A 26,826-nucleotide genomic window follows, 5' to 3' on the forward strand; every position below is an offset into this window, starting at 1 on the left:
ATGGCGCACAGCCATGAGAGGAAGCACATGTGTGCACAAGCAATGGCGGATAGCCATGAGGTAGAGCACGAGTGCGCACCTGCAATGCCAGGCAGCCGTGAGATGAGGTGTGCATGCACACTGCTCCATGGGTCATGCAGCATAACAGACACGACAGGTATAACAGTGAGGTGCGCATGCACACTGCTCCAGGGTTCTTGCAGAATAACAGTCATGAGGTGCGCATGTACACTGCTCCTGGGATCATGCAGCATAACAGTCATGAGGTGCATGTGCACACTGCTCCAGGGGTAATGCAGCATAACAGACATGAGGTGCGCATGGACACTGCTCCAGGGGTAATGCAGCATAACAGACATGAGGTGCGCATGCACACTGCTCCAGGGGTCATGCAGCATAACAGACATGACAGGTATAACAGCGAGGTGCGCGTGCACACTGCTCCAGGGGTCATGCAGCATAACAGACATGACGGGCATGACAAAAATAAAGTCACCTGATCAAATGGAAGATGTCCAAGTGGCCATTTCCATTGTGGGGATCGCTCCTTCTGTCATCTCCATCTTACAGGAGAAATCTGAGGATCGGGGCGATGACGGTAGATAAACCAATCACGGGCCGCACAGAGCAAGCGCTTTATGTCATATACTGCCCAGGACGATTATTATACTGCCCAGACTATTAGACCGCGGCACATCAGGCTCAGAGAACATTTCCATTCAGTTACACAGGAAAAGGATCTGTGACATTAATGATATAAGAGAGGTCCATAATGCGGACCCCGATGTGCTGAGATCTGCAGGAATTGAGCCCGCTGATTATCCTGTACAAGGCGGTGACCAGAATAGATTACTACTAACAAGAGAAGCAGCATGGATTGTGGATTGTGATGCACAAGTTCCCCTTGGCTCAGTGATACATTGAATATGTCTGTGTGGCTGTGATCTATGTTATAGTTCTTTACATTTTTATATTAATCATCTCACTGTACTCACTGTAAATGTTTTGCACTTCTCAGTTAACCATTCCCTAACCCTTGTTAAGAGGAAGTGGTGTAACCCCCTGACAAGCATGGACCGGTAGAAGTGCTAAGCAACAGCGAAACGGCCGTAGTCCGTCAGGCTCTCTCCTCTGTATAGCTCCCTGCTACCTGCACGCCACACTCTAATATGGTTTGATGGCACGTTTCACCATGGAATAAAATTGCAAGAAGGATCTGGGTGACAAATCTTTCAATTCCTTATGATTACTCTTATACGTATACACAATAGTGATGAATGGAAGGCCGCAGTCAATGCACCGGAGGGGCATATTGAAAATTTGGTGATGCCATTCAGATTAAACAATGCTCCGGCAGTCTTTAAATATTTCATTTTTTTTCTCCCCGATGGGTAGATTTGCGGTAGTTTACCTGGATGATATATTGAGTTACTCACGTCCTCTGCAGGAGCATCATGAGCATGTCAGACAGCTGGAGTGGGAAAAACATTACCCAGCAATCCCTTTTTGACATTTTGAAGACCTCCATCATTGAAAAATGTCCTAGCACCAAGAAACATAAAAGAGAAGAAGGAAGATTTGCTAAAAATCGCCTGTCTCCCGAATAAACTCATTACATGCGATCTGAAAACTTGCCTCTGTTGTGACTCGATCTGCCATGGTCTCTCTGATCTCACCCTTATTTCTACTGGTGAAATTTTCCTGATCAAAACTCCCATGTCATGTTCCACCAGTTATGTTACATACGTGATTATATGCTCATACCAGAAATTATATGTGGGAAGGACGACCCAACCCCTCCACAAAAGGCTGAACTCACACCGCTCCAATACTCCATAGGGTTTTCTCCAACATGGGCTTTCACCTCACTGCACCATCAAACACAAGAAAGATTCCACACAACTGAGAATATTCCCCACAGAGGAGATTCCCCCACAGGATCAGAATCGCATTGGACAACTACATCGGGAAGAAATCTTCTGGATTTATAAACTAAACCCCCTTACTCCAAATGGCCTCAGTGAGAATACAGATGTTACAGAGGCTCCTGCTGCACCAGCCTGGGGTAAGTCAGATCATTGCCGGATCCCCGAACACCTCCTGTGACCCGGCTCCACCAGCGCTGCCGATCCCCCCCCCCCGGGTTTACTGAATTCAGACTGTGGGACAGACCCCCATTTGACACATTACCTTTTGCCCTATTATCCTTCTGAAAATTTGGGGTGCGTCTTATAGTCTAGTGCGGCTTATAGTCCAAACCAATGAAGGGACTGCTGGGACTGTAACGGGGTCTATCTGAACCCCCAATGCAGAAGCCAAATGTCCTGAGAACTGGACCTGCGGTACCACAAATTGACATTTCTCCAGGTTAGCAAATAAATAGTTGTCACGTAGAGCCTGGAGAACCTGTCTGACATGCTCAGCATACTCCTCCAGAGGACGGGAGTAACTCACTATATCATCCAGGAAAATTACCACAAATCTACCAATCAGTGAGAAAAAATATAATTAATGACATTGTCACAGACTGCCGGAGCATTGGTTACCCCGAATGGCGGCATCAGATTTTATATCTGCCCCTCAGGTGTATTGAATGCGGTCTTCCATTCGTCCCCCTGACGTACACTTATAAGGTTATATTCCCCTCTCACGGTAAGTTTGTAAAACCATTTAGCTCCAGATAATTGGATAAACAGGTCAGGTATAAGGGGTAAAGGATAGGGAAGGTGACGCGTGACTCACAGGCACAACCCTCCATCCTTCTACCAAACCCCCCACAGTGACTGGAGAGAAGCATGGCCGTATATGAGCCTCAGCCGGACTCTGGAAGGGAGGAAATAAATGAGATTTGGGCATTTTAGCCCCTGGTGTGGAGTCGATAGCACAATCATATGGCGCCATATAGTAGAAGGCCGGTAGCTGGTGATAATTCCCTCATGTGTGGGGTCAATTTGTCTCCAGAGAAATCACACGTTACATTCCACACACAACACTGTGTAGAGAAGGCGGCGCGGGGTAATTGTGCCAGTAGTGAGGCGCAAATAATGGCGGGAATGTCACTGACTGAGGAGAAGTCTCCATGGAGCGTCTTCACTCCGGAGATCATGTGACCCCTGACTCCTCCCCTCCTGTGACCTCATCACAGGTCCTGTGCACAGAGCAGCCATATATGTGGAGTGCGGCTCTGCAGGTTAGTGATGGGCAGTCCGGCTCTTCTGGCTCCTTTCCCCACTTTTCTCCCTCCTGTCCCTTCACTATAAAGCCTGGGCCTCATTATACAGCTGTACAGGGGTCTAGTGAAGGCTTTTTAGCCCTTTCCTCAGTCTGTAGCTCCTGGGCACAGGCCCTCACTCCTGTCCCTTCACTATAAAGCCTGGGCCTCATTATACAGCTGTACAGGGGTCTAGTGAAGGCTTTATAGCCCTTTCCTCAGACTGTAGCTCCTGGGATAAGGCCCTCACTCCTGTCCCTTCACTATAAAGCCTGGGCCTCATTATACAGCTGTACAGGGGTCTAGTGAAGGCTTTTTAGCCCTTTCCTCAGACTGTAGCTCCTGGGAACAGGCCCTCACTCCTGTCCCTTCACTATAAAGCCTGGGCCTCATTATACAGCTGTACAGGGGTCTAGTGAAGGCTTTATAGCCATTTCCTCAGACTGTAGCTCCTGGGAACAGTCCCTCACTCCTGTCCCTTCACTATAAAGCCTGGGCTTCATTATACAGCTGTGCAGGGGTCTAGTGAAGGCTTTTTAGCCCTTTCCTCAGACTGTAGCTCCTGGGCACAGGCCCTCACTCCTGTCCCTTCACTTTAAAGCCTGGGCCTCATTATACAGCTGTACAGGGGTCTAGTGAAGGCTTTTTAGCCCTTTCCTCAGACTGTAACTCCTGGGATAAGGCCCTCACTTCTGTCCCTTCACTATAAAGCCTGGGCCTCATTATACAGCTGTGCAGGGGTCTAGTGAAGGCTTTTTAGCCCTTTCCTCAGATTGTAGCTCCTGGGAACAGGCCCTCACTCCTGTCCCTTCACTATAAAGCCTGGGCATCATTATACAGCTGTACAGGGGTCTAGTGAAGGCTTTTTAGCCCTTTCCTCAGACTGTAGCTCCTGGGAACAGGCCGTCACTCCTGTCCCTTCACTATAAAGCCTGGGCCTCATTATACAGCTGTACAGGGGTCTAGTGAAGGCTTTTTAGCCCTTTCCTCAGACTGTAGCTTCTGGGAACAGGCCCTCACTCCTGTCCCTTCACTATAAAGCCTGGGCCTCATTATACAGCTGTACAGGGGTCTAGTGAAGGCTTTTTAGCCCTTTCCTCAGACTGTAGCTTCTGGGAACAGGCCCTCACTCCTGTCCCTTCACTATAAAGCCTGGGCCTCATTATACAGCTGTACAGGGGTCTAGTGAAGGCTTTTTAGCCCTTTCCTCAGACTATAGCTCCTGGGAACAGGCCCTCACTCCTGTCCCTTCACTATAAAGCCTGGGCCTCATTATACAGCTGTGCAGGTGTCGGGATCCCTCAGATTACTCTTTCATCTGAAGGACCGATGTTCTTAGGTGTGAAGCACCATATGTCTCTAATCAATTGCTCCGTCGAGAAGGATAACACAGACACGGCTGTATAATACCACTCGGGATGCCTCTCAAGACGCCTCTGGCTTATCAGTTAGGCTTCCGTCTTTTATAGTAAAGAATTTAAACATTTTACAGACATGCGCAGTACAAATGATTTTACAACTTGTTTTCGACAAAGAAAGTCATTTAGGCGAAAAAGCAGAGGTATTTGACCTTGGTTCACAAGGGAGATGTCTGAGACATCTCCTCGAAGAACAGATAAGGTTTTAAACAAGAGAATGCAACATAGACAGAACTCAATTTAACTCCTTCAGTTCCTATCATTCCCCCCTTTGACATCTTCATTTTCCACAATCTGGAACACTGGATCCTGCAACAACAGCGGATAGTGGCTCGTTCACCAGGTACTATCCCAGGCCGACGGGTTGCCCAAGGGAGACAGGTCTTCTACCTTCTCCATCCCCCAGATACTGAAGCCACGTCCATCATTGCAAGAGTACGCTCCTTCATGCCAGAAATGAGATGTCAATCTAGGACTCAAAGGAATAATAGTTAAATTCTTGTTGTTTACAGTCAAACTTCCTTATCTATTTCTACATCTTTTCTTGCATACAGAGATACACCAAAAAACAAGTTTCAATAGCACATATATTACGAAGATACAAACAACAATACGTAATAGACTTAGTATAATCCCAGTTATCAGCCTCCAATACCCTTAAACCAATTAGCTGGATTAAGAAAGGAGAATGTATCTGACCACCAACTATCCTTAGTACGATCATTGTCTTTATTGTACTGATCTCTAAGTTTTTGAACATCCTCTATTTTTGATCTTAACTTTAAACTACTGTTGGGATTTATATAATGACAGCAAGCTGGTCCAATGACTTGACACATACCTCCTTGCGCTGCAGTTAAATAATCTAATACTATGGTATGCTGATTAGTGACTATGATGAGCTGATTTTGGACAGCAACGGTGGTGTTCAATATATCCAATATATCCCATATTTGGTCATCTAAGTAATCTGTAGCCCTGACTAATTTATCCCACATTTGAGTAATCATAGGATAAATAAAAATAGAACTGACAATTTTATTAGCCACACTCATCTGCACTATATGTGGTCTCCCAGAGAGGCGAGGTGTATTGTCAGCAGCTCTTTTGTACAACGTGTGTTTAGGTATGCTCTGAGTATTCAACTGGTCATTCGGAATAACAAAGGTAGCTGGAGTCAAACGACCCAGAGTACAAGCACCTTTTACCCCTACTGGCAACCATTTATATGCATTGTCTCCACATACCCAGTACATGTCACTAGGTAGGTCCCATAGGGCTGAATGTTGTAATACCAGTCTATGAACTAAATCTATGAACGCAGATACATTCTGAAGCATACACCAATTTGGAAGTTGTCCTAAAGGGCTACAATACCCTACATCGGGATTTCCACAGGTGGGAGTTCCTTTCTCATATCCAGATGACTCGTTGCAAGGTATATTACCTGAAATATTAAAACAAGTTTCATTATTGCCCTGGGGAAATAAATTGGAATACTCCCAGGACGTGTTATGCAACCTTCTTTCTAGCAGTATTGGTTTGAAGGCATCAGTAGAGTGGGAAGTTACATTAAAACTAACTTGTAGGCCATACATTGGAATTTGCCCCAGGTAGGTTAATCGAGTTCTATTCCTGGGTACCCAAGCCCCCCTTTATATGCCAGATATTGAAGGTATGTATTACTTCCTGAAAGATTACCCTGCCACCAAGGGTATCCTACCCATCCCACAATAGGTATACCAACAGTTGTGTTCCATAACTTCACATTATTTGTGGCATTATTAGCGAGTGTATCAGAACAACTGGTCCAGGCAAATAATTCCTCGGGTGGCACAGGAATAACAAGGAACGGAATACTGGTGGCTGATACTGGTGAATGTGTGCAGATCCAGCAAATGATTTGACCAATCATTCAGTAATTTTTCATGATGTTGTATAAACTTATTATTCAAGGACATTGGAGAATTTAGATTGTCCCACGCAGCTACCATTATTACAGATAATGCAACAAAACCAAACCAAAACATTATGCACTCTTATGCTTTGTTAACTCCTGTGGCTAGTTTGCAATGCGATGCGTGGATCCAGGTTGGTCGTCCTTCCAACTTAACAGAAGTAGGCGTTGTTAGGAGTACTTGGTAAGGTCCTTGATATCGGGGTTCAAGGGTCTTTCTGGAGTGTTTCTTGACATATACGTAATCACCAGGTTGTAGACAATGAGTTCCTTCCACACTATCTGGATCTGGAGTGGAAGAGAAAACTAGAGAATGCATTTGAGTTAAATGCTTTTGCAACTGGATTACATAACTTGTCAAATTATCCACATTGAGTGTTAAGACCTGTGGGTAGTACAACCCTGTGTTCGGTGGTCTTCCAAACAGTATCTCGAAGGGTGACAGTTTAGCTTTCCCCGTGGGTGTGTACCTTACTGAGAATAATGCTAATGGGAGACACTCTGGCCATGGTCTATGGGTTTGTTCCATGGTTTTCTGTATTTTCAATTTCAGTGTCCCGTTCATTCTTTCTACCTTCCCTGAACTCTGTGGGTGGTAGGGTGTATGAAATGCCTGTTCTACACCTATCATTTGCATGACATTTTGCATTACCTCAGCAGTAAAGTGTGTACCTCTGTCTGATTCAATTGTTTCAGGGACACCGAATCGTGGTACTAGTTCCATTACCAGTTTCTTTGCAGTGGCTCGAGCTGTAGCCGTTTTCACCGGGTAGGCCTCTGGCCATCCAGAGAAGAGATCTACACATACTAGGATATTTGCATACACTCCAACCTTGGTAGCTGTATGTCGTCAATCTGCCGTCTCTGAAACGGGTAGAGAGGCCTAGGTGTCGCTTTCTTAGGGACTTTTACTGTTTTACCTGGGTTGTGCTGTGCACAGATGAGGCATGATTGTACAAGTTTCGCGGCTGCGCAACTGAAGCCAGGAGCGATCCAGAAGGCATCTACCATGGCACACATGTGACTTTTTGAGGTGTGATTGGGGCCATGTGCTGCTTGCGCCATGATTGGGAACAGGGACTTTGGTGGGCACATTTTATCCTTATTCTCCCATACTCCATTTGAGTTCAGCTCAGCTCCCAGTCTCCCCCGGTGTACCTTCTCTGTTTGGGCAGCCTTTTGCTGGAGGGATTTCAGGACATCTAGACCCAATGTGGCTGGAATACGCTGACTCCCCGCCACCGTCCACTGCTCTCTCTAGGCTGCCTTGTGCTATTTTAGCAGCCTCGTTCGCCCTTCTATTGCCCTCTACCTCCACGGAGTCACCTTTGTGTGTGCTTTTACCTTGACAATGCCAACCTGGACTGGTAACATCAATGCCTCCATCAATTGTTTCACCAGCTCTGCATTTTTAAGGGGCTTCGAATCTGTGAAAATATTAGCGACTTTACCTGCAGCGGCTCTACACGCCTCAGTGAGTGCCTTCAACTCTGCCTCCTGCGCCGACATGTGAGGAGAGAGTGGTTCCGCTCGGATTACCTCATGTGAGGATACTACTGCATATCCAGTGTAGAATCGTCCATCCTGGTGGTATCTGGGGCCATCTACAAAAAAGAAACTCAAAGTCTGCATTAGGAACAGGTTTTTCATGAATGTGTGCAAACCCAACTGTCTCCTGACTCATCAGTTCTATGCAGACATGTTCATGCGTCATGTCAAAGTATCCTTCCTCACTTGCCAATACGGTCACCAATTCCCCCTTTTCTGAATCCACAGGCAGGAGGGTGGCTGGATTCAGAACGTTACATCTTTTGAGGAGTGACATACTCAGGAATTAGTAGAGCACACTCAAGTCGGAGCTGTCTGGCCATAGACAGATGTTTTGGTTGAACTTGTAGGAGTATGGCATGGATGTCATGTGGGGAATAGATTGTCAAAAGAAACGTCAGTGTCATCTCACATGCCTTCCCTATTACGTCTCCACTTTTTTCCTTGTGCTCCAGCATACATGACAGGTCGTTTTATTGTCCTTGTTTGCTCAATTTCTTTAGCTACCTTAAGGAGGTCTTTCGGATCTACATGTCTCCATTCAGGTCTGGCTGTCTGTACTGCGTCTCGTAAGTCTTTGTTCATACCGTCAATGAATGCATTCACCAGTATTCTAACATCAAGTGGGTTTATGCAAATGTACCCCCATGTCTGCCCATTTCAGCTGTAACCGTCCAAGGTATATCTCTACTCTCTCTCCTCTTTGCTGTGTCACATTAGTCAGGAGTACAGACTGCTCTGATTGTTCCACTGCAGCCCATTGTCTTAGTGACTCACAGTACGTCTCCCCAGATCGTGCAGATTTATCATCCATGCCCCAAGCCTGATTCTTTGTCACATCTGTGTGTGTCTTAATTATATGATCTAGTGCGTCAGCTGCCTTTAAACTCATCAACCTCTCTAGGTCTGCCCAGGTACACTTATATGTCTGCTGTACTTCCTTTATGTGTCTGTAAAACGGGAATGGTTGGTCTTCAGGGGCAGGCAGCTGCTTCAGCAAAGCTAGCTGGTCAGAGGGGCTCCAGGGATAATACACCTGTATCTTTCTTATTCTAGTCACACTTCTAGGTCCTGCTGGGGTTGGCCGTCTGATGTCTACTGTCAGCTTACTCCTCAAGGGCCAATGTCCCCACTACCCACTATCCACACTATTATGTCAGCTTCTTATGATCTTGTCTGGATAGGATTTAGTGCAATTCTCTTAGGTCAGTAGCACAGGTCACACAAGTAGCTATTCAGTCTGGATTTGTCTGAGTCTGACCACAGTGTTTACAAGTCCATCTGTTTTGTCTGGGTCTCTGGTTACACTTTGTCAATCAAACATTCATAATACACCTTCCACACTGCTGCACATTCTCAAGCATCATTTATTCACTTGCTATTTTCTTCCCTTGTCTGTGCCTTTTTGTACATCCAAACATTCACACTCTGGTATTTTTGCCTTTTTCAATATTTGTCCCACTTGTTTTACTGCTTCCTTCCTTCTCTGTCTCTTGTAATTTGACACAATTTGCTATACAAATCAATCACACAACTAGAAGCAGGTTCAAACACATTAATGACCAAGCAATCACTTACAATTCCCTTCTAAATTAGGCACCATATCTTACTTTTAACTTCCAATCTTCAATTAAGTACTGTTGCTTTAAAATGCACAAATCTTTCAGCGTGTACCTTACGGATAGAATTACAGAGAATTTTGAGCACAGCTCACACTCAGCAGAGATAAGAGCGAAGGGAGAAGAAACTGCGCAGCTCCATCCTTCACCCCTCCCGTCAGAATGCAGCGTCGTCCTTCACAGAATTCTGTAGTTCTTTAGACTTATCAAAATCAATTTCTACAAAGAAACTCAAAATCACGGGATTTCACTGTAAGGGCAGATAACTGTATAATGAGATTAACCATGCCTTGCCCTTTTTCTGGCCAAATGCATTCAGGAAACTTTACAATGTAATGCCACATATAACACGAACTATATCATTACTCAATTCATTCAGTCTCAGATGTAGATTTGAAATATCTATAACGCATCTGTCCGGGATTCCCCCACAACTAGAAAGGTCACAAATCTCTTGACACAAAAATGATGTGTGATGATTCATTCATACGTGCTCATTCACTGATTTTTTTTTTTTTTTATACTCAATTACTCATCTCTCATCTTATTCAGAGGTTCTCATAGACATATATACAAGGATTCACACAGCCTGCCTATCTTGCACTTTGGATTTGATTAATACTTTTTCCAGGTTCTTTGCTGCACTACTTCCATATCTATCCTCAATTATATCACATAACCGATTTCCTTCTTCAGGTGTCTTTCCCTGACTGTTCCCCATTTTATCTTTTATTCTTATCCTGTTTCTCTTGTTGTCTTCCTGTTAGTCCCCTGCCTTAGGTGGTGTATTGGGTAAGCTCAAGACTAGGCTCTACTATACCTCGTTACCTTCTTCCTAAGGTGCTAACAGGCTAAATGGAGTGTCTGTTCCTCGGTGTACTACGTGTTTCGTGTACTTATATGCTATGTAGCATCCGAACAGAAATACTCCCACAACACACAGGATTGTAAATAAAGTGTCCATCTACTGGGGTTCTTCAGTCATATCCTGTCACAGGCTCATTTCACGGTCCTGTGCTCATTCGGTCACACTCTTATCTGTCACAAGGTTTATTCGTAAAGGGTGTTGATTTAAGCTTAGGCGGTGACCTCCCCGAAAGGACGCTGTCACATGACCCAGTTAGGCAATATCACCACTCTTTGAACGAATACCTACTGTGCAGCTTATTTTTCTACTTTCCACAACCTTTCAAATCAAAGTAGCCATTCAACAACCTCCTCTATTCCTAGTGCGGAACCGTCTATTGTGAAAAACTTGTCCGTCCGGGCTGCGCAGTATGAACTGTTCACCCAGCCTTATATTCCGTAATGTCAGACCTCTCCCATTTTGATTTGCATCAGCTCTTTTTCTAAAAATAGCTGTGCACACACAGAACCTACAGTAACCTCTCATTCGAGCAGAAATTACATATGCGTGTCACACCCGATTTCCTCAGAGTTCTTATATGGACCTGATTTTACGGCCCCCTCCTCTACTAGATTCCCCTTTATACGGACCTTAGTTATAATGATAGATTATGAAGAGCAGAGAAGAGAAAAATTGATCTCTTACCTGGCCAGGTGTTTAGGTCTGCTGTTCACAATTTCATCAGTAACTGGAGTGGTCTGTAGATCGGGTAGTCTTGGAGAGGTGCCTATATCAGGTCCCTGTTTCGGGCGCCAGGAAACTGTCGGGATCCCTCAGATTACTCTTTCATCTGAAGGACCGATGTTCTTAGGTGTGAAGCACCATATGTCTCTAATCAATTGCTCCGTCGAGAAGGATAACACAGACACGGCTGTATAATACCACTCGGGATGCCTCTCAAGACGCCTCTGGCTTATCAGTTAGGCTTCCGTCTTTTATAGTAAAGAATTTAAACATTTTACAGACATGCGCAGTACAAATGATTTTACAACTTGTTTTCGACAAAGAAAGTCATTTAGGCGAAAAAGCAGAGGTATTTGACCTTGGTTCACAAGGGAGATGTCTGAGACATCTCCTCGAAGAACAGATAAGGTTTTAAACAAGAGAATGCAACATAGACAGAACTCAATTTAACTCCTTCAGTTCCTATCACAGGGGTCTATTGAAGGCTTTTTAGCCCTTTCCTCAGACTGTAGCTCCTGGGAACAGGCCCTCACTCCTGTCCCTTCACTATAAAGCCTGGGCTTCATTATACAACTGTGCAGGGGTCTAGTGAAGGCTTTTTAGCCCTTTCCTCAGACTGTAGCTCCTGGGCACATGCCCTCACTTCTGTCCTTTCACTATAAAGCCTGGGCCTCATTATACAGCTGTGCAGGGGTCTATTGAAGGCTTTTTAGCCCTTTCCTCAGACTGTAGCTCCTGGGAACAGGCTCTCACTCCTGTCCCTTCACTATAAAGCCTGGGCCTCATTATACAGCTGTACAGGGGTCTAGTGAAGGCTTTTTAGCCCTTTCCTCAGACTGTAGCTTCTGGGAACAGGCCCTCACTCATGTTCCTTCACTATAAAGCCTGGGACTCATTATACAGCTGTGCAGGGGTCTAGTGAAGGCTTTTTAGCCCTTTCCTCAGACTGTAGCTCCTGGGAACAGGCCCTCACTCCTGTCCCTTCACTATAAAGCCTGGGCCTCATTATATAGCTGTACAGGGGTCTAGTGAAGGCTTTTTAGCCCTTTCCTCAGACTATAGCTTCTGGGAACAGGCCCTCACTCCTGTCCCTTCACTATAAAGCCTGGGCCTCATTATACAGCTGTACAGGGGTCTAGTGAAGGCTTTTTAGCCCTTTCCTTAGACTGTAGCTTCTGGGAACAGGCCCTCACTCCTGTCCCTTCACTATAAAGCCTGGGCCTCATTATACAGCTGTACAGGGGTCTATTGAAGGCTTTTTAGCCCTTTCCTCAGACTGTAGCTTCTGGGAACAGGCCCTCACTCCTGTCCCTTCACTATAAAGCCTGGGCCTCATTATACAGCTGTACAGGGGTCTAGTGAAGGCGGCTTTTTAGCCCTTTCCTCAGACTGTAGCTCCTGGGAACAGGCCCTCACTCCTGTCCCTTCACTATAAAGCCTGGGCCTCATTATACAGCTGTACAGGGGTCTAGTGAAGGCTTTTTAGCCCTTTCCTCAGACTGTAGCTTCTGGGAACAGGCCCTCACTCTTGTCCCTTCACTATAAAGCCTGGGCCTCATTATACAGCTGTACAGGGGTCTAGTGAAGGCTTTTTAGCCCTTTCCTTAGACTGTAGCTCCTGGGCACATGCCCTCACTTCTGTCCCTTCACTATAAAGCCTGGGCCTCATTATACAGCTGTACAGGGGTCTAGTGAAGGCTTTTTAGCCCTTTCCTTAGACTGTAGCTCCTGGGCACAGGCCCTCACTCCTGTCCCTTCACTATAAAGCCTTGGCCTCATTATACAGCTGTACAGGGGTCTAGTGAAGGCTTTTTAGCTCTTTCCTCAGACTGTAGCTCCTGGGCACAGGCCCTCACTCCTGTCCCTTCACTATAAAGCCTGGGCCTCATTATACAGCTGTACAGGGGTCTAGTGAAGGCTTTTTAGCCCTTTCCTCAGACTGTAGCTCCTGGTCACCATGTGATCTCACCATAACCCTAACAAGCTAATTAAGGTGTGAAATCTTGATCAAAATTATCTCAGTACACAAATCTCCAAGGGTGCCCAAAGTTTTGCATCGCCCTTTTTCCTTTTTGCAATTATGAAATTGTCAAAAAGTCTCTCTATATATTTTTATTATTATTTTTGCCTAAAATACAAAGGCCATGTGTCATCTTAGAGGTTCGGCCTTTTAGAGATCTTTTCATCTTCATCTTACTACTGCTCACAGTAACGGTCATTTTGACCAGGGCGCCCACACTTTTACATGCCGCTGTCAATGCTTCGTCCCGCTGGTGCTCAATATTTAATAGGGTCTTACTATTAAACTTAATGAAAAGTTTGGTGAATTTCTTTGAGCTGCTATTACTAGAGATGAGCGAATATCGTCGGAGAAGTTGTTATTGGCTAATATCACTTACCGAATAGCTGCATCGGGACCCCGGATCCCTGGAGCGCTCCCGATAATCAGCTGCATGTGTCGCCCTCCATGCAGGTGCTGTGACTATCACACAGCGCGACACACGCAGCTGATTATCGGGAGCGCTCCAGCACACTGAGTCCTGCACACACTGAGGCCCCTGATCATGTGACCCCTGACTCCTCCCCTCCTGTGACCTCATCACAGGTCCTGTGCACTGCACAGAGCAGTCATATATGTGGCAGACACTCCTGGATCTTCTGCTTTCTGGGCCGGTTCCTCCTGTGAGTCCTATTAACCCTTTCGCTCCCTGTATTCTCCTTTCTGACCAGGACAATATTTGAATTCGGATAGTGTGACAGGAATTTAAGCAATGTGGAAGGAAAAAATGACAATTTTACTTTTTTTCCTCACAAAAATGTGACTTTAGCCCCCAAAATTAGCAGCGTAACAAATACTTATTTTCCCCACTGTAGTTTGTAGACTCCATATACAGATCCCTTAAGTACGAAAAGAGCTGAATTCCCCACTTAAGTTATTGCATTTTGGAAATTGCCCCCACTGGGAATTTTTCTCCAGGTAAAGGCACAATTGTGTCTCCATGGGGGTTGTGCTCACAGCCCAACATCGTGTGGCCTCCAAAGAAATGCCACCCCACACCATTACTGACCCTGTTATGAAATGAGTCACCGTAGGAGGCAAAAACAGAAATACTAGCTAAGTCCAGAAAACCAGAGAAGTTGGCAGTTATCGGATTGCAGACCCCTGAACCTATCAACAACAACTAGCAGTAGCTGTGGGGGGTTCCTACGGTGCCCTAGACCCCTCAATCACAGCCGGAGAACTACATAGCCTAAAGACAGAAAGGGAAATCTAAACTGCCCCAAAGCAGACCCCAAAGCAATAGGCAGCCCCCAACATATAATGACGGTGAAGCAAGATGAAAAAACACTCACACAGATAGAAAGATAGACTGAGCAAATGATGGGGCCCAAGCTAACTAGATAGGACAGGATAGAAAAGCTGCTGTCTGTAATCCGCCAAAAACCCTATCAAAACAAGAGCCAACAGACTGATAGGGAAAAAAGCCCTGAAGACGCTAGGCTTCAAAAAGACTATATCAGTACTCAGGTATTTTCTGAAGATAGAGCAAAAAGGAATTCAGCTCACCCCAGCAGGGAATGGCAGAAATCAAGAAAACAATGCAAAGCAAAACCAAAACACAAATGCAAAAGGTAGAGCAGAAAACTTAGCTTTTGAGGAGCAGGAATCAGACTGGTCTCCTAGAATCCCTCAGAGAGATCACCAGCAAGGCAGAAGGGCGTCGGCTGCCTTATATCCAGTCAGTAATTCCCGTCACCCAGTCATCATCATCCTGCCCAGGTGTTTGGTAATCAGCCTCACTACCTTCCTTCACCAGAAGCGGGAGTTCATCAGACCTCAATGGTGAAGGGGAAAATGAACTCACAACATGACCCACTGCCAAACCGGTCATGCTGAAGGATGTTGCAGGCAGCAGATCGCTCTCCACGGCGTCTCCAGACTCTGCTACGTCTGTCACATGTGCTCATTGTGAACCTGTTTTCATCTGTGAAGAGCACAGGGCGCCAGTGGTGAATTTGCCAATCCTGGTGTTCTGTGGCAAATGCGAAGCGTCCTGTGCGGTGTTAGGCTGTGAGCACAACCCCCATCTGTGGACGTCGGGCACTCAGACCATCTTCATGGAGTCAGTTTCTAACCGTTTGTGCAGACACATGAACATTTGTGGCCTGCTGAAGATCATTTTGCAGGGCTCTGGCAGTGCTCCTCCTGTTCCTCCTTGCGCAAAGGTTGAGGTAGCGGTCCTGCTGCTGGGTTGTTGCTCTCATACGGCTCCCTCCACATCTCCTGGTGGACTGGCCTGTCTCCTGGTAGCGACTCCAGCCTCTGGACACTACGCTGGCAGACACAGCAAACCTTGTCACAGCTCGCATTGATGTGCCATCCTGGATGAGCTGCACTACCTGAGCCACTTGTGTGGGTTGTTGAGTCCGTCTCATGCTACCACGAGTGTGAAGGCACAGCCAACATTCAAAAGTGACCAAAACGTCAGCCAGAAAGCATTGGTACTGGGATGTGGTCTGTGGTCCCCACCTGCAAAACCACTCCTTTATTGAGTGTGTCTTGATAATTGCCAATAATTTCCATCTGTTGTCTATTCCATTTGCACAACAGCATGTGAAATTGATTGTCAATCAGTGTTGCTTCCTAAGTGGACAGTTTGATTTCACAGAAGTTTGATTTACTTGGAGTTATTTTCTGTTGTTTAAGTGTTCCCTTTATTTTTTTGAACAGTGTATATAGATAGAGAGATTTTTTTTTCTATCTACTCCAATGTGTACAGGATAATAGAGTATAATAAAGTAGTTATGGACGTGACGTAACTAACATTGTGCAGTGACTCTGCTTTCCATATAGTGATGGATATTTCTTGTTGCTGAAACTGTGATTTTTTTTCCACTTTAAACCTTTTTTAAACCCCTCTGATCAGTGCGATCATACAACATACAAGCCTCTGATGGCTCCGGTGATGCCCTGTACTACTGTAGTGCCGTGTATCATCACTGCCTGTCAGTGTAATACTAACGGCCCCATACACATGAGATCAGAGTTGGCTGAACGGTCATTTGGCAGACGGCGATCTCTCCCGACTCCCCCATATACACAAATATTCCAGCTTTCCTGTGGTCTGTATGAGAGAGTCGCCTCCAGACTCCTCTAGAGGAGGATTATCTACAGGAAGAACAAACGGATTATCCTCTGAAATTCAGGATGCCGGATCCTTCTCTGCCCTGACATCATCTGTCGGGAGGCCCCCAAATACATTATATGGTCGGCCAAAACCCCCGAAATCAGTGCTTTCATGGAACTTTAGTCTGTGTATGGGGGGTTATAAGGTAACTTATTGGACGCTGCCTCTGGCCCGGCCTAATAGACCTTCATACATTGCAGCCCAGACCCCATTATTAGGCATGTAAGTATCGCAGTAACTAGGCCGCCCCATACTATCGAGTATTTGGAGGCGGGGGGCATTCAGCCAAACTCTGTCACACCTTCTTAGATGCCATGTTTGCTTTTCACAGCAGCAAATGGATAAACTGTCAGGGTTTTTGCTGCAGCCTCCTCTGTGCCGTCCCTGCGGTGTACATCTATGTTCTGGGGCCCAAACAGATTCATTTCTCTTTAATAAATGTTTAACATGTAAACATTATAAAATGTGTATTCTGCTTTTTGCATATTTTTTTCTTCTTACAAGAATTGTTGGAGCCAATTTTCTTTAGAAACATTTTAATATCGGCTTTTTCTGGAGTTTTTCATGTAATATAGGAAAGTCTAAGGCCAGAAATAATCCCCATAAATCACTGTACATGGAGACTTAGGGATCAGATCATTTCTGTCCGTTGTGTTTGTGGAAACAAAAAATCTTTTCTAAAAGCCTCAAACTTCTGTGTGTGACTCAGAGCTGAGATCTAACGTGATAGAAGATTCCAGTGCGGGGAAGACGGGAAACCATCATATAGACGGCCGGTGGGGATGGAGGCAGTGACCGACTCTGGCCAAATCTGTCTCTAGAGCCGCAGTAGAAGATGAAGATGTCGTCCTCATCATGAAGGAGTTATTTCTCATGTCGCGTGTAATGAATCTCTCCTGCAGTATTGCTAATGCCGATTCCAGTGTCGGTAATGAGACGAGAATTAGCGTTATGGAAGATGAGTCTATGAGGAACGTGTTCAGCTGCCGACTCCGAGGAGGAAACTGCTTGTTGTCTGTGGCCTAAATATATAGGTTTTATTAGTAGATGTCAGGGGAGAAAACTAAACCCTGTAAGATAATAAATCTCCTCATATGTTTCCCTTATTATCTCCAGTAATTGTATTATTACACAGGATTCTTATGATGTTACATCCGATCATCTTCTTCTCATTCAGGTCTCTGCAATATCGGATCCTCTCAGTGAAGATCTTCTACAGAAGAGAATTTTCCTGATTTCCCCATCAAGGATGGATATGGACAGAGACAAGATGGCGGAGAGGATGTTACACCTCACCCTAGAGATCCTCTTCCGTCTCACTGGAGAGGTGAGAGATTCTGATGACGTCACATTACATCATTCTTATCTATGGGAATAACAGATGGACAGAACTGGAGAGGTGAGGACTCTGGGAATGTCTGTAGTGAGATTTATTAATGTGTCTCTCCATTACCAGGATTACACAGTGGTGAAGAAGACCTCTAGTGATCGCTGTCAGGACCCTGTGTCTGAGGGATGCGGAGGACCCCTGAGCCCAATCACGGGGCCTCCACCTCACCCCCTGATCCATGAGGACATCAATGACCAGAAGATCCTAGAACTCATCTACAAGATGATGGAGCTGCTGACTGGAGAGGTGACACTGCTGGGAATGCTGGGACATTATACAGTAACACTATGAAGGGATCGGGGGATGACGGTATCATTGTATGTGTCAGGTTCCTATAAGGTGTCAGGATGTCGCTGTCTATTTCTCCATGGAGGAGTGGGAATATTTAGAAGGACACAGAGATCTCTACAAGAACATCATAATGGAGGGTCCCCAGCCCCTCACATCTCCAGGTAATAGACAGGACTAAATACACACGGCCTATAATTATCTGTATGTAGAGAATGAATTCAGTCCCTGTATGTGTTTGCTCCAGATCTATCCAGTAAGAGGACAACACCAGAGAGATGTCCCCGTCCTCTTCTTCCACAGGACTGTAACCAAGAAGATCCCAGTGTTCCTCAGGATCATCAGGTAGATGGAGAGAAGGTGTCAGGAGATCTCCCCTATGATGTGTAGATGGCTGTGAAGGTCTTGTGCTCAGTCTTGTTTTATTTCACCATCCTGTTAGCTCTTCTCTGATCTTGCTCTTGCTTTTCTATTTTTTTTTTTTAAATGTGGTACCCAGAACTGGACACAGTGTTCCAGAAGAGATCTGACCAAGAAGGAGTAGACGAGAATAATTATTTGACGTGAGAGAGAGGATTAAAAAAGATATAAATAAACTGGAGAAGTGGGCAGCAACTAACAGAATGGTTTTTAACAGGGAAAAATGCAAAGTACTACATCTGGGCAATAAAAATGAAAAAAGCATATACAGAATGGGAGGAATAGGGCTAAGCAACAGCACATGTGAAAAAGACTTGGGTATACTAATAGATCACAGACTGAATATGAGTCAACAGTGTGATGCAGCAGCAAAAAAGGCAAATGCAATTCTAGGATGTATTAACAGAAGCATACAGTCTAGATCATGTGAAGTCATTATTTCCCTCTACTCCTCTTTGGCCAGACCTCATCTGGAATATTGTGTCCAGTTTTGGTCACCACATTTTAAAAAAGACATCAACAAACTTGAGCAAGTTTAGAAAAGAGCGATCAGAATGGTGACCGGTCTGCAAACCCTGTCTTATGAGATGCAGGATTTTGGAATGTTTAGTTTGCAAAAGAGAAGACTGAGAGGAGACATAATAGCTGTCTACAAATATCTAAAGGGCTGTCACATTGTAGAAGGATCAACTTTATTCTCATTTGCACAAGGAAAGACTAGAAGCAATGGGATGAAACTGAATGGGAGGAGACACAGATTAGATATTAGAAAAAACTTTTTGACAGCTAGAGTGATCAATGAGTGGAACAAGCGGCCACGAGAAGTGGTGAGTTCTCCTTCAATGGAAGTCTTCAAACAGAGGCTGGACAGACATCTGACTGGGATGATTTAGCGAATCCTGCTTTGAGCAGGGGGTTGGACCAGATGGTCCAGGAGGTCCCTTCCAACTCTGCGATTCTATGATTCTATGATGTAGACTCTATACTTCTCTTAATATGTCACAGAACTTCTGTTGGCAGCGGATTACCCACGATTCTCTCCAAGCGTGTGTCAACAGAACTTGTTTATTCAGGAACAATATATGATAAGCTTAATAGATCAGGAATAAATCATTTGTGTGCCTTTATCTGTGCAGCATCTACAACAGGCTGCTTCTCTCATACACAGACACAGCAGGATAACAGGAAGTACAGTCACATGCTCTCCCTGTGTGAGCCTCTGGGAGTGTTTTTTTTAAACTTTAAACTTTATAAACAGCATACAAATCTAGCAACTAAACACTCGTAGACAGGAATGGAGTTGTTGCACTAAACATATTCCAACAACTTGTGTAATGAGAACGGTGGAGATGGCAGGATTAGAGCTGATCATAGATGGGACTTCTCCATCTGTCTGTGACTTTTGCAATATTTGTTTCAGGGTGAAGATCTGACCCATATTAATACTACAGAGACATATGTGAGGGGTGATGAGCGGTGTAAAGAGATTCCCACATATGACCACCAAGGTGAGTAGCAACCACTAAATTCAGAGAAGTCACAGATTTGTAGTCCGGCCGTATTACCATGATCACCATTTTGCCTCTAGACCAGAACATTCTCCTCCACCCAAAACTGTTCAAATCACTTTGGGCATTGAAAATCCTTTTCTATAGAACTTACAACCTGGAGGATCCACCTACCTCAAAACGCTGACCGTTACCTGCCCAGATCTGTAACTATAAAGCCAAATGATAGCGTATGTAGAATGTGCTGACAAAATAGAAAGTCACATGAAGGAAAATATTATGATGGGCCTGTAAGAGAAAGTGGAGGGTAATGATGCTGTTGGCTTCCTAGAATCCTGAGATCTAATTTCAGGGCTGAAATCTCATCTCCAGAGATCTTGATACCCTAGATATCTCCATTTGCGCATGCATGGCTCCCCGGCGGCCATGTTCACGGAGTCCACCGCACAGGAAGAAACCACGGCTATGCAGGGGCCTCTGGCCTTTCACGACATGTCGGTAGAGCACCCTCGCAGCGGCGGACACCCCGGGCAACAGCAGTGGTGGCCACCCTGGGCAGCAGCAGTGGCCACCCCGGACAGCAGCAGCGGACACCCCAGGCAGCAGCGCCAGGCACCCCAGCAGCACCAAACACTCGCAGCGGTGCACTGCACATCGGACCCCCCCTCATTCCACCCTGCGGCCTGCAGCATCACCCCACTCCTGCCTCCTCGAGAAGCGACCCTGGACCCCGCTTCGCCACAGCAATAAGACGCATGGATTATAAGAAGCACCACCATTTTATTAAAAAAAAATGTTTTCCTATTTTTCTCCTCAAACTCTTATAATCCAAAGTGTTTTATAATCCCAAAAATATGGTAACATGTTTTTTATTCTAGTTCTTTTTGTACAGATTCATTTTGTATGGTAGTTTGATGATGGTGGGATCGGCCTGCCTCACTTATGTGAGTCTGCAACTACCTGGTAGCCTTTAAAATAAGGTCTCCATTACCTCTGCCTAATGCCTGAGATCTAAATATAAGGCACCTCAGCTCTGCACTATTATAAAAAGTTATCCGTAAATGTCTAATCTTTCTTCTTGAAACTCATCTGACAGAAAATATTGGCCCTTACGATACTTTAGATTGCCAAGAGCCACCCAGCCCCATACTCTAATTACCCAGAGAGTTTTCACCAGGACAAATACACCAGCTGAGCACAGAGGACTGAACCGGAGGAGAACAAGGCTGTATCTGTCAGATTCCGGGAATAGGCTTCAAGCTTTAGTAGGGTTTGGTGCTTTCTAATTGGCTTAAGCAGGTAGCAGATTGCTACCAGATTGATGGACAGCACACAAACCCATACTGCCAGGCTGGATGAAACTACTGGTCTCAGGCACCCTAATCTTAGTGGCTGGACAGAGCCAGCGCCACCCAGAGCTTCTGGTTTCGAGGTCTCTTCTATTACCAGCAACGCCTGCACAATAAATAAGGCGCTGCTTGGTGATGGAACCAAACATCGCAGGAGCAGATTCCAGTGGAGAGGGGACACACCATCTGCAGATGCCCTAATATAGCAAAATTACAGGAAACTAAAGCAAATTAAGTACAAATATCCCAAACACTGGAAAGATAATAAAGGGCTCAACTCGCTGAACAATACAAAATAAATAGAATCTCATGCAAGAACTATTAAGCACAACAAGAGATCAAAATAGAGTTTTTCAAAGCTCAAATACAATTTATTGAAATGATAATAAACAGAGCATGAGTGCTAATATAGGTTGCAGCAGACATAAACACAAGGTGATTGTGCAGCACCTTAAAAAATATGGAAAAATATAAATATTTTTGTGTAACATAAGCAGTTATTTCACAAATATAGAACACAATAGAGAGCAACCCCCCAATTGAAGTAATATATATTCCCAAATGCAGGGGTGTTACATACAATCAGTACCAAGGGTAGGATACAATCTATAAAGTGCAAGAGTGCTCTGTGCTAATAGAGCCAAAGGGCGTTAAATGTAAACAACATGTAATGAAAACTGCCTATGCGCAATACAAAACTAAATATAAGGGCTGCATAAAAGAGTAACACTTACATGTAATGTGAATGCTGCTGTCAAACCTACCGCCCCTACGCGCGTTACCCCGCAGCTTCCTCAGGAGGCGTGGTTTCAATATGCCCCGGATCTAGTATTTATAGTGCGGTCAACCAATGAACCGCTTTCCCTAGTAAGGGACGTAGATTTCAAGACATGCGCACTAGCGCCCATAGTGACGTTCAATAGTGACTCATCCAGTTCCTAAAGTCCACAGAATAAGCGGCGCATGCGCTGTAGAGTCCCCCTAACAAACAGGGAGTCTATCATCAGCGCTCAACGGCAGGAAGGCAGCTCGAGCTGCTAAGCAGCCAGAAACGGCCAACCACCTACTGAGCACGTCCGAAGACTCCTAGTGAGGACAAAACTGGGCATGCGCACAAAAGAGGACCAATTGAATATGGAATACCAATCCTGTTTATGTCTGCTGCAACCTATATTAGCACTCATGCTCTGTTTATTATCATTTCAATAAATTGTATTTGAGCTTTGAAAAACTCTATTTTGATCTCTTGTTGTGCTTAATAGTTCTTGCATGAGATTCTATTTATTTTGTATTGTTCAGCGAGTTGAGCCCTTTATTATCTTTCCAGTGTTTGGGATATTTGTACTTAATTTGTATGTTCTGTTTTATAACAGTTTGATTCCCCTAATGGACTTTAAAGCCAAAGAGAAAGCTTGGCAAGTGAAAGCGTCTGATTTGTTTAAACAGAGTGTTTCTGCTAATTTTAATGATACCCAGAATGATGAAAAGGGACTGTTGTCTAAATATAAAAATTTGACAAATAAGAAAACACGCATATGGTGGACTAAAACGTCTATAGATAACTACATCAAACAGAAGATTATACCTCGAGGTCTTCGTATACAGCTTTATCCGACTTTTGGGCTTGATGATCTTGAATTGATTACTAAATGGGAGAGTGTTTCCTCAGCATGCTCTTTTTCCTTTATGGAAATTATTAATACAAAAAACACTGGGATTTTGAAGGAAATTGATGAGGAACTTAATAAATTACAGGTTGAGCTGGTGGCCAAAATACCTAAGGAGACTTTGGATAAATTTTATCGTGACCTTGATCAAGATCTAGAAAAATGGGAAAATCAGATCAGTAAAAATAAAATGAAGAAATACCAACGTGACGTACAAGATTACAATCAGAAAAGAGTTTTTCGTTGGCAAAATAAACTCTCTGAGGAAAATAATATTCAATCCTCTACTAGGAGTCCTTCAGTTTCCTCTATTTCTTCAATTTCGAGTAGTGCTGCCTCCATTCACGAAAGGGAATATTATACTCCTAGACGTGTGAGAACAAGATTTGGTGGCAGAGCCAGAGGTACAGCAAGGTACCAAACCAATTTTGGCACTAGGAAAAATGATAAACCTAAGGTAATAAATCTTTCCTCACATATTCTTTCGAACGAACAGATTGAATTATTGGAAAAGGGACTAACCTTTTCTCCATGTCAACAATTAGATTCCTTCACGGCAATAAAAGATGTGCATCTATTTGCGAGGAAGTTGATACTTAAAAGATTCCATGAGAAAAATAACATGGGATTGCAACTTAATTCGGATGAGGAAAAGGCAGCTCTTGAAATTTTAGAATCTCTAGCTGAAGAAAACTACCCCGTTGAGTCGGTGATTTCTTTCCCCGTTTCTCTGTTTAACAAATCAAAAAAATTTCCCACTATAAATTCATGTCCAGCTGTTGACATTTTTGTTAAATTAGTGACACAAGATATAGAAAAGTTGAAAAATAATTATTATGCTAGTCCAGCTAACAAAAATGAAAGAAAAATAATCGCAGAATTGCAAGGCTGGACTGATGTGATTTTTAAAAAAGCAGATAAAGGAGGAAATTTAGTAATTTGGCCATTGGAGCTTTATGAGAAACAGGCCCATATACTTTTGTCTGATGTAAACTGTTATAAAAAACTGACCCATGTACCTTTGCTTGAATACCAGAGAGAACTTATTGATATCTTATCCAATGCTTATGAGTGTGGTGTTATTCCTAAATCACTATTGGACACTATTCAATCATTAAAACCTAAGTTGCCAACCCTATATTTAATTCCAAAGATTCATAAAAATGTGGATGATCCGCCTGGCCGCCCAATAGTATCGGGCAATGAGGGCCTGAGTGAACTCATTTGCCGAATAATTGATTTCTATTTGAAACCATTGGTGAACACGTTGCCATCTCATATTCTTGATACTATAGCGGCACTACGGAGATTAGATCAAATACATCTTGATGAAGATATGATCCTGGTCACGGCGGATGTTGAGGCTTTATACACCTCCATCCGTCATGACCAGGGACTTGAGGCGGTTTCGTGGTTTCTACAGAATAGCAATCTAGATCCCCCCTTAGTCACCCTGATTTTGAATTTATTAAAATTTATTTTAGCACACAATTGTTTTATTTTTAAAGATCAAGTTTTTTTTGCAAACACAGGGTACAGCTATGGGGGCGGCGTGTGCTCCTGCTTACGCTAATTTATTTTTGGGATTTTGGGAGAGGGAAATTTTTCAGTGTTCTCCGGTGACAGGTATAGAGAAAGTCCATAATTGGATGAGATTTATTGATGATGTTCTGTTTGTTTGGGAAGGTTCAATAGATGAGTTGAAAACCCTGATGGTAGCCTTGAATAACAATAATTTAAATATAAATCTCACCTATTCATATGGACATAGGGTTAACTTTTTGGATATTGATATCCTAAAGAATGATGATGGCTCAATCTCTACTGATATATTTAGGAAGCCGACTGCAACAAATTCAATTTTGCATGCAGGTTCCTCTCATCTAAAATCTACTATTCGCTCAATCCCTGTGGGACAATACCTTCGAGCCAAGAGGATATGTTCGTCAGAACAAACGTATCAAAAACAAGCAGCAGATTTATATACAAGGTTTCCTGAAAGAGGTTATGGACATAGGGCAATTCGTTATGCCTATAATAAAGTCCAGCATATACCTAGGGATCAACTGCTGTATAACAAAAAAATTCAAACGGCAGATAACAATCAAGTGAGGTTGATCACCCCATTTAATGAACAATGGAGTAAATTCACAAACATAATTAATTCTCATTGGCATGTACTACATACAGATCCAATTTTTAAAAAAACTTTATCAGAAAGACCTTGTATTACAGCCAAAAGGTCTAGGAATTTATCGGATCTGCTGGTACGGAGTTATTTAGCTCCTAAACAAAAAGTGCAAAAAGGGATTTGTGGGGAAATTAAAGGATTTTTTCCCTGTTGAAGCTGCAAGGCGTGTGCAAATACGCTTAAGACCAACAGCTTTAGCAATTCAGATTACTCTAAGACATTTTCAATTAGAAAATGCTTAACTTGCTCCTCAAAGGGAGTGATCTATTATGCAAATTGCCCTTGTGGTAAGATTTATATCGGAATGACCACAAGGGAATTCAGAATAAGAGTTCGCGAGCATGTTCGTGACATAGAAAAAGCTAAGGAAGCCAAAGATGAAGAACAACTAAAGACGCTCCCAAGACATTTTAGAACCTTCCACAACTCTGAAGCTAAAGGTTTGAAAATGTTTGCAGTGGATCAGGTATCCTTGGGTATGAGGGGTGGTGATCTGTTTCGAGTGTTATCACAAGTGGAGAGTCGATGGATTTATAGGCTCAACACCATGGTGAGAAGAAAAACTAGTTATATTATACTCACACTCACATTGTTTGGTGGCTTTTTATTCCATGTTTGGGAAGCAGAATGAACAAACCATTGAACACCATGATGCACTGGTTCATGCTATGAGGCTTTTGATTAGACTGTGAACTGACATTGTCTTGGTGAATAATTTAATATTTCTTAAAAAGCTTGTATTTTTTATGGACAGCTTAAGTAGAAATGTCCAAAAGTATAAAATTTGAGGAATTTTTATTCAAAATTATTAATTGGTTTCATTTTTAGCAGAGGACTGTACCAGGAGATCAGAGGGAACGCTGACATCTTCAATTTTTAAATCTGATGATCTTGAGATCTCACAGGATACAATTGAAGTGAATGCCATTACTCCAGATATATCATTATCCCTGTCATCTGATACTATGAAACAGGTCCCATCTTTTGGTTCATTACCAACTACTAAGGAAAATAAAAGTCACAAAATAAGGATTAAAAAATTAATTGATTCTAAAGGAAAGGAGCCATTTTCATATTCAGAATTTGGAAATAGTTTTCTTGAAAAGACTTTTCTTAAACATGAAAAAATTCACATAACAGAGAATAGATTTTCCTGTTCAGAATGTGGGAAATGTTTTACTCAGAATTCACATCTTGTTACACATGAGAGAACTCACACAGCAGAGAAGCCATATTCATGTTCGGAATGTGGGAAATGTTTTAGCCAGAAATCAAATTTGGTTAGGCACCAAAGAACTCACACGGGGAGAAGCTTTTTTCATGTTCAGAATGTGGGAAATGTTTTACAAAGAAATCAGATTGGTTTAAGCACCAAAGAACTCACACAAGGGAGAAGCCTTTTTGCTGCTCACTATGTGGGAAGTATTTTAGCCAGAAATCTGATTTGGTTAGGCACCAAAGAACTCACATGGGGGAGAAG

General features: G+C 43.7%; 2 protein-coding genes across 2 annotated transcripts in view; both read left to right on the forward strand.

Moving 5' to 3' along the window:
* On the forward strand, positions 1–26,815 carry LOC141047136 (uncharacterized; the record flags this gene model as incomplete). The annotated part of the gene is made up of 8 exons (XM_073542097.1): positions 1–60; positions 17,711–17,860; positions 17,990–18,169; positions 18,252–18,375; positions 18,459–18,597; positions 22,862–23,361; positions 25,703–25,822; positions 26,175–26,815. Coding segments are annotated over exons 1-8 (1,914 nt in total), but the record flags the coding sequence as incomplete, so codon positions are not given.
* Positions 1–26,826, forward strand: part of LOC141047103 (uncharacterized) — a 93,866-nt gene that overhangs the window by 65,838 nt on the left and 1,202 nt on the right. The window lies entirely within an intron of this gene.

Source organism: Dendrobates tinctorius, unplaced genomic scaffold (genome assembly GCF_039654945.1).
Source record: "Dendrobates tinctorius isolate UK_male_01 unplaced genomic scaffold, ASM3965494v1 ptg000126l, whole genome shotgun sequence".
NCBI classification, from domain to species: Eukaryota; Metazoa; Chordata; class Amphibia; order Anura; family Dendrobatidae; genus Dendrobates; species Dendrobates tinctorius.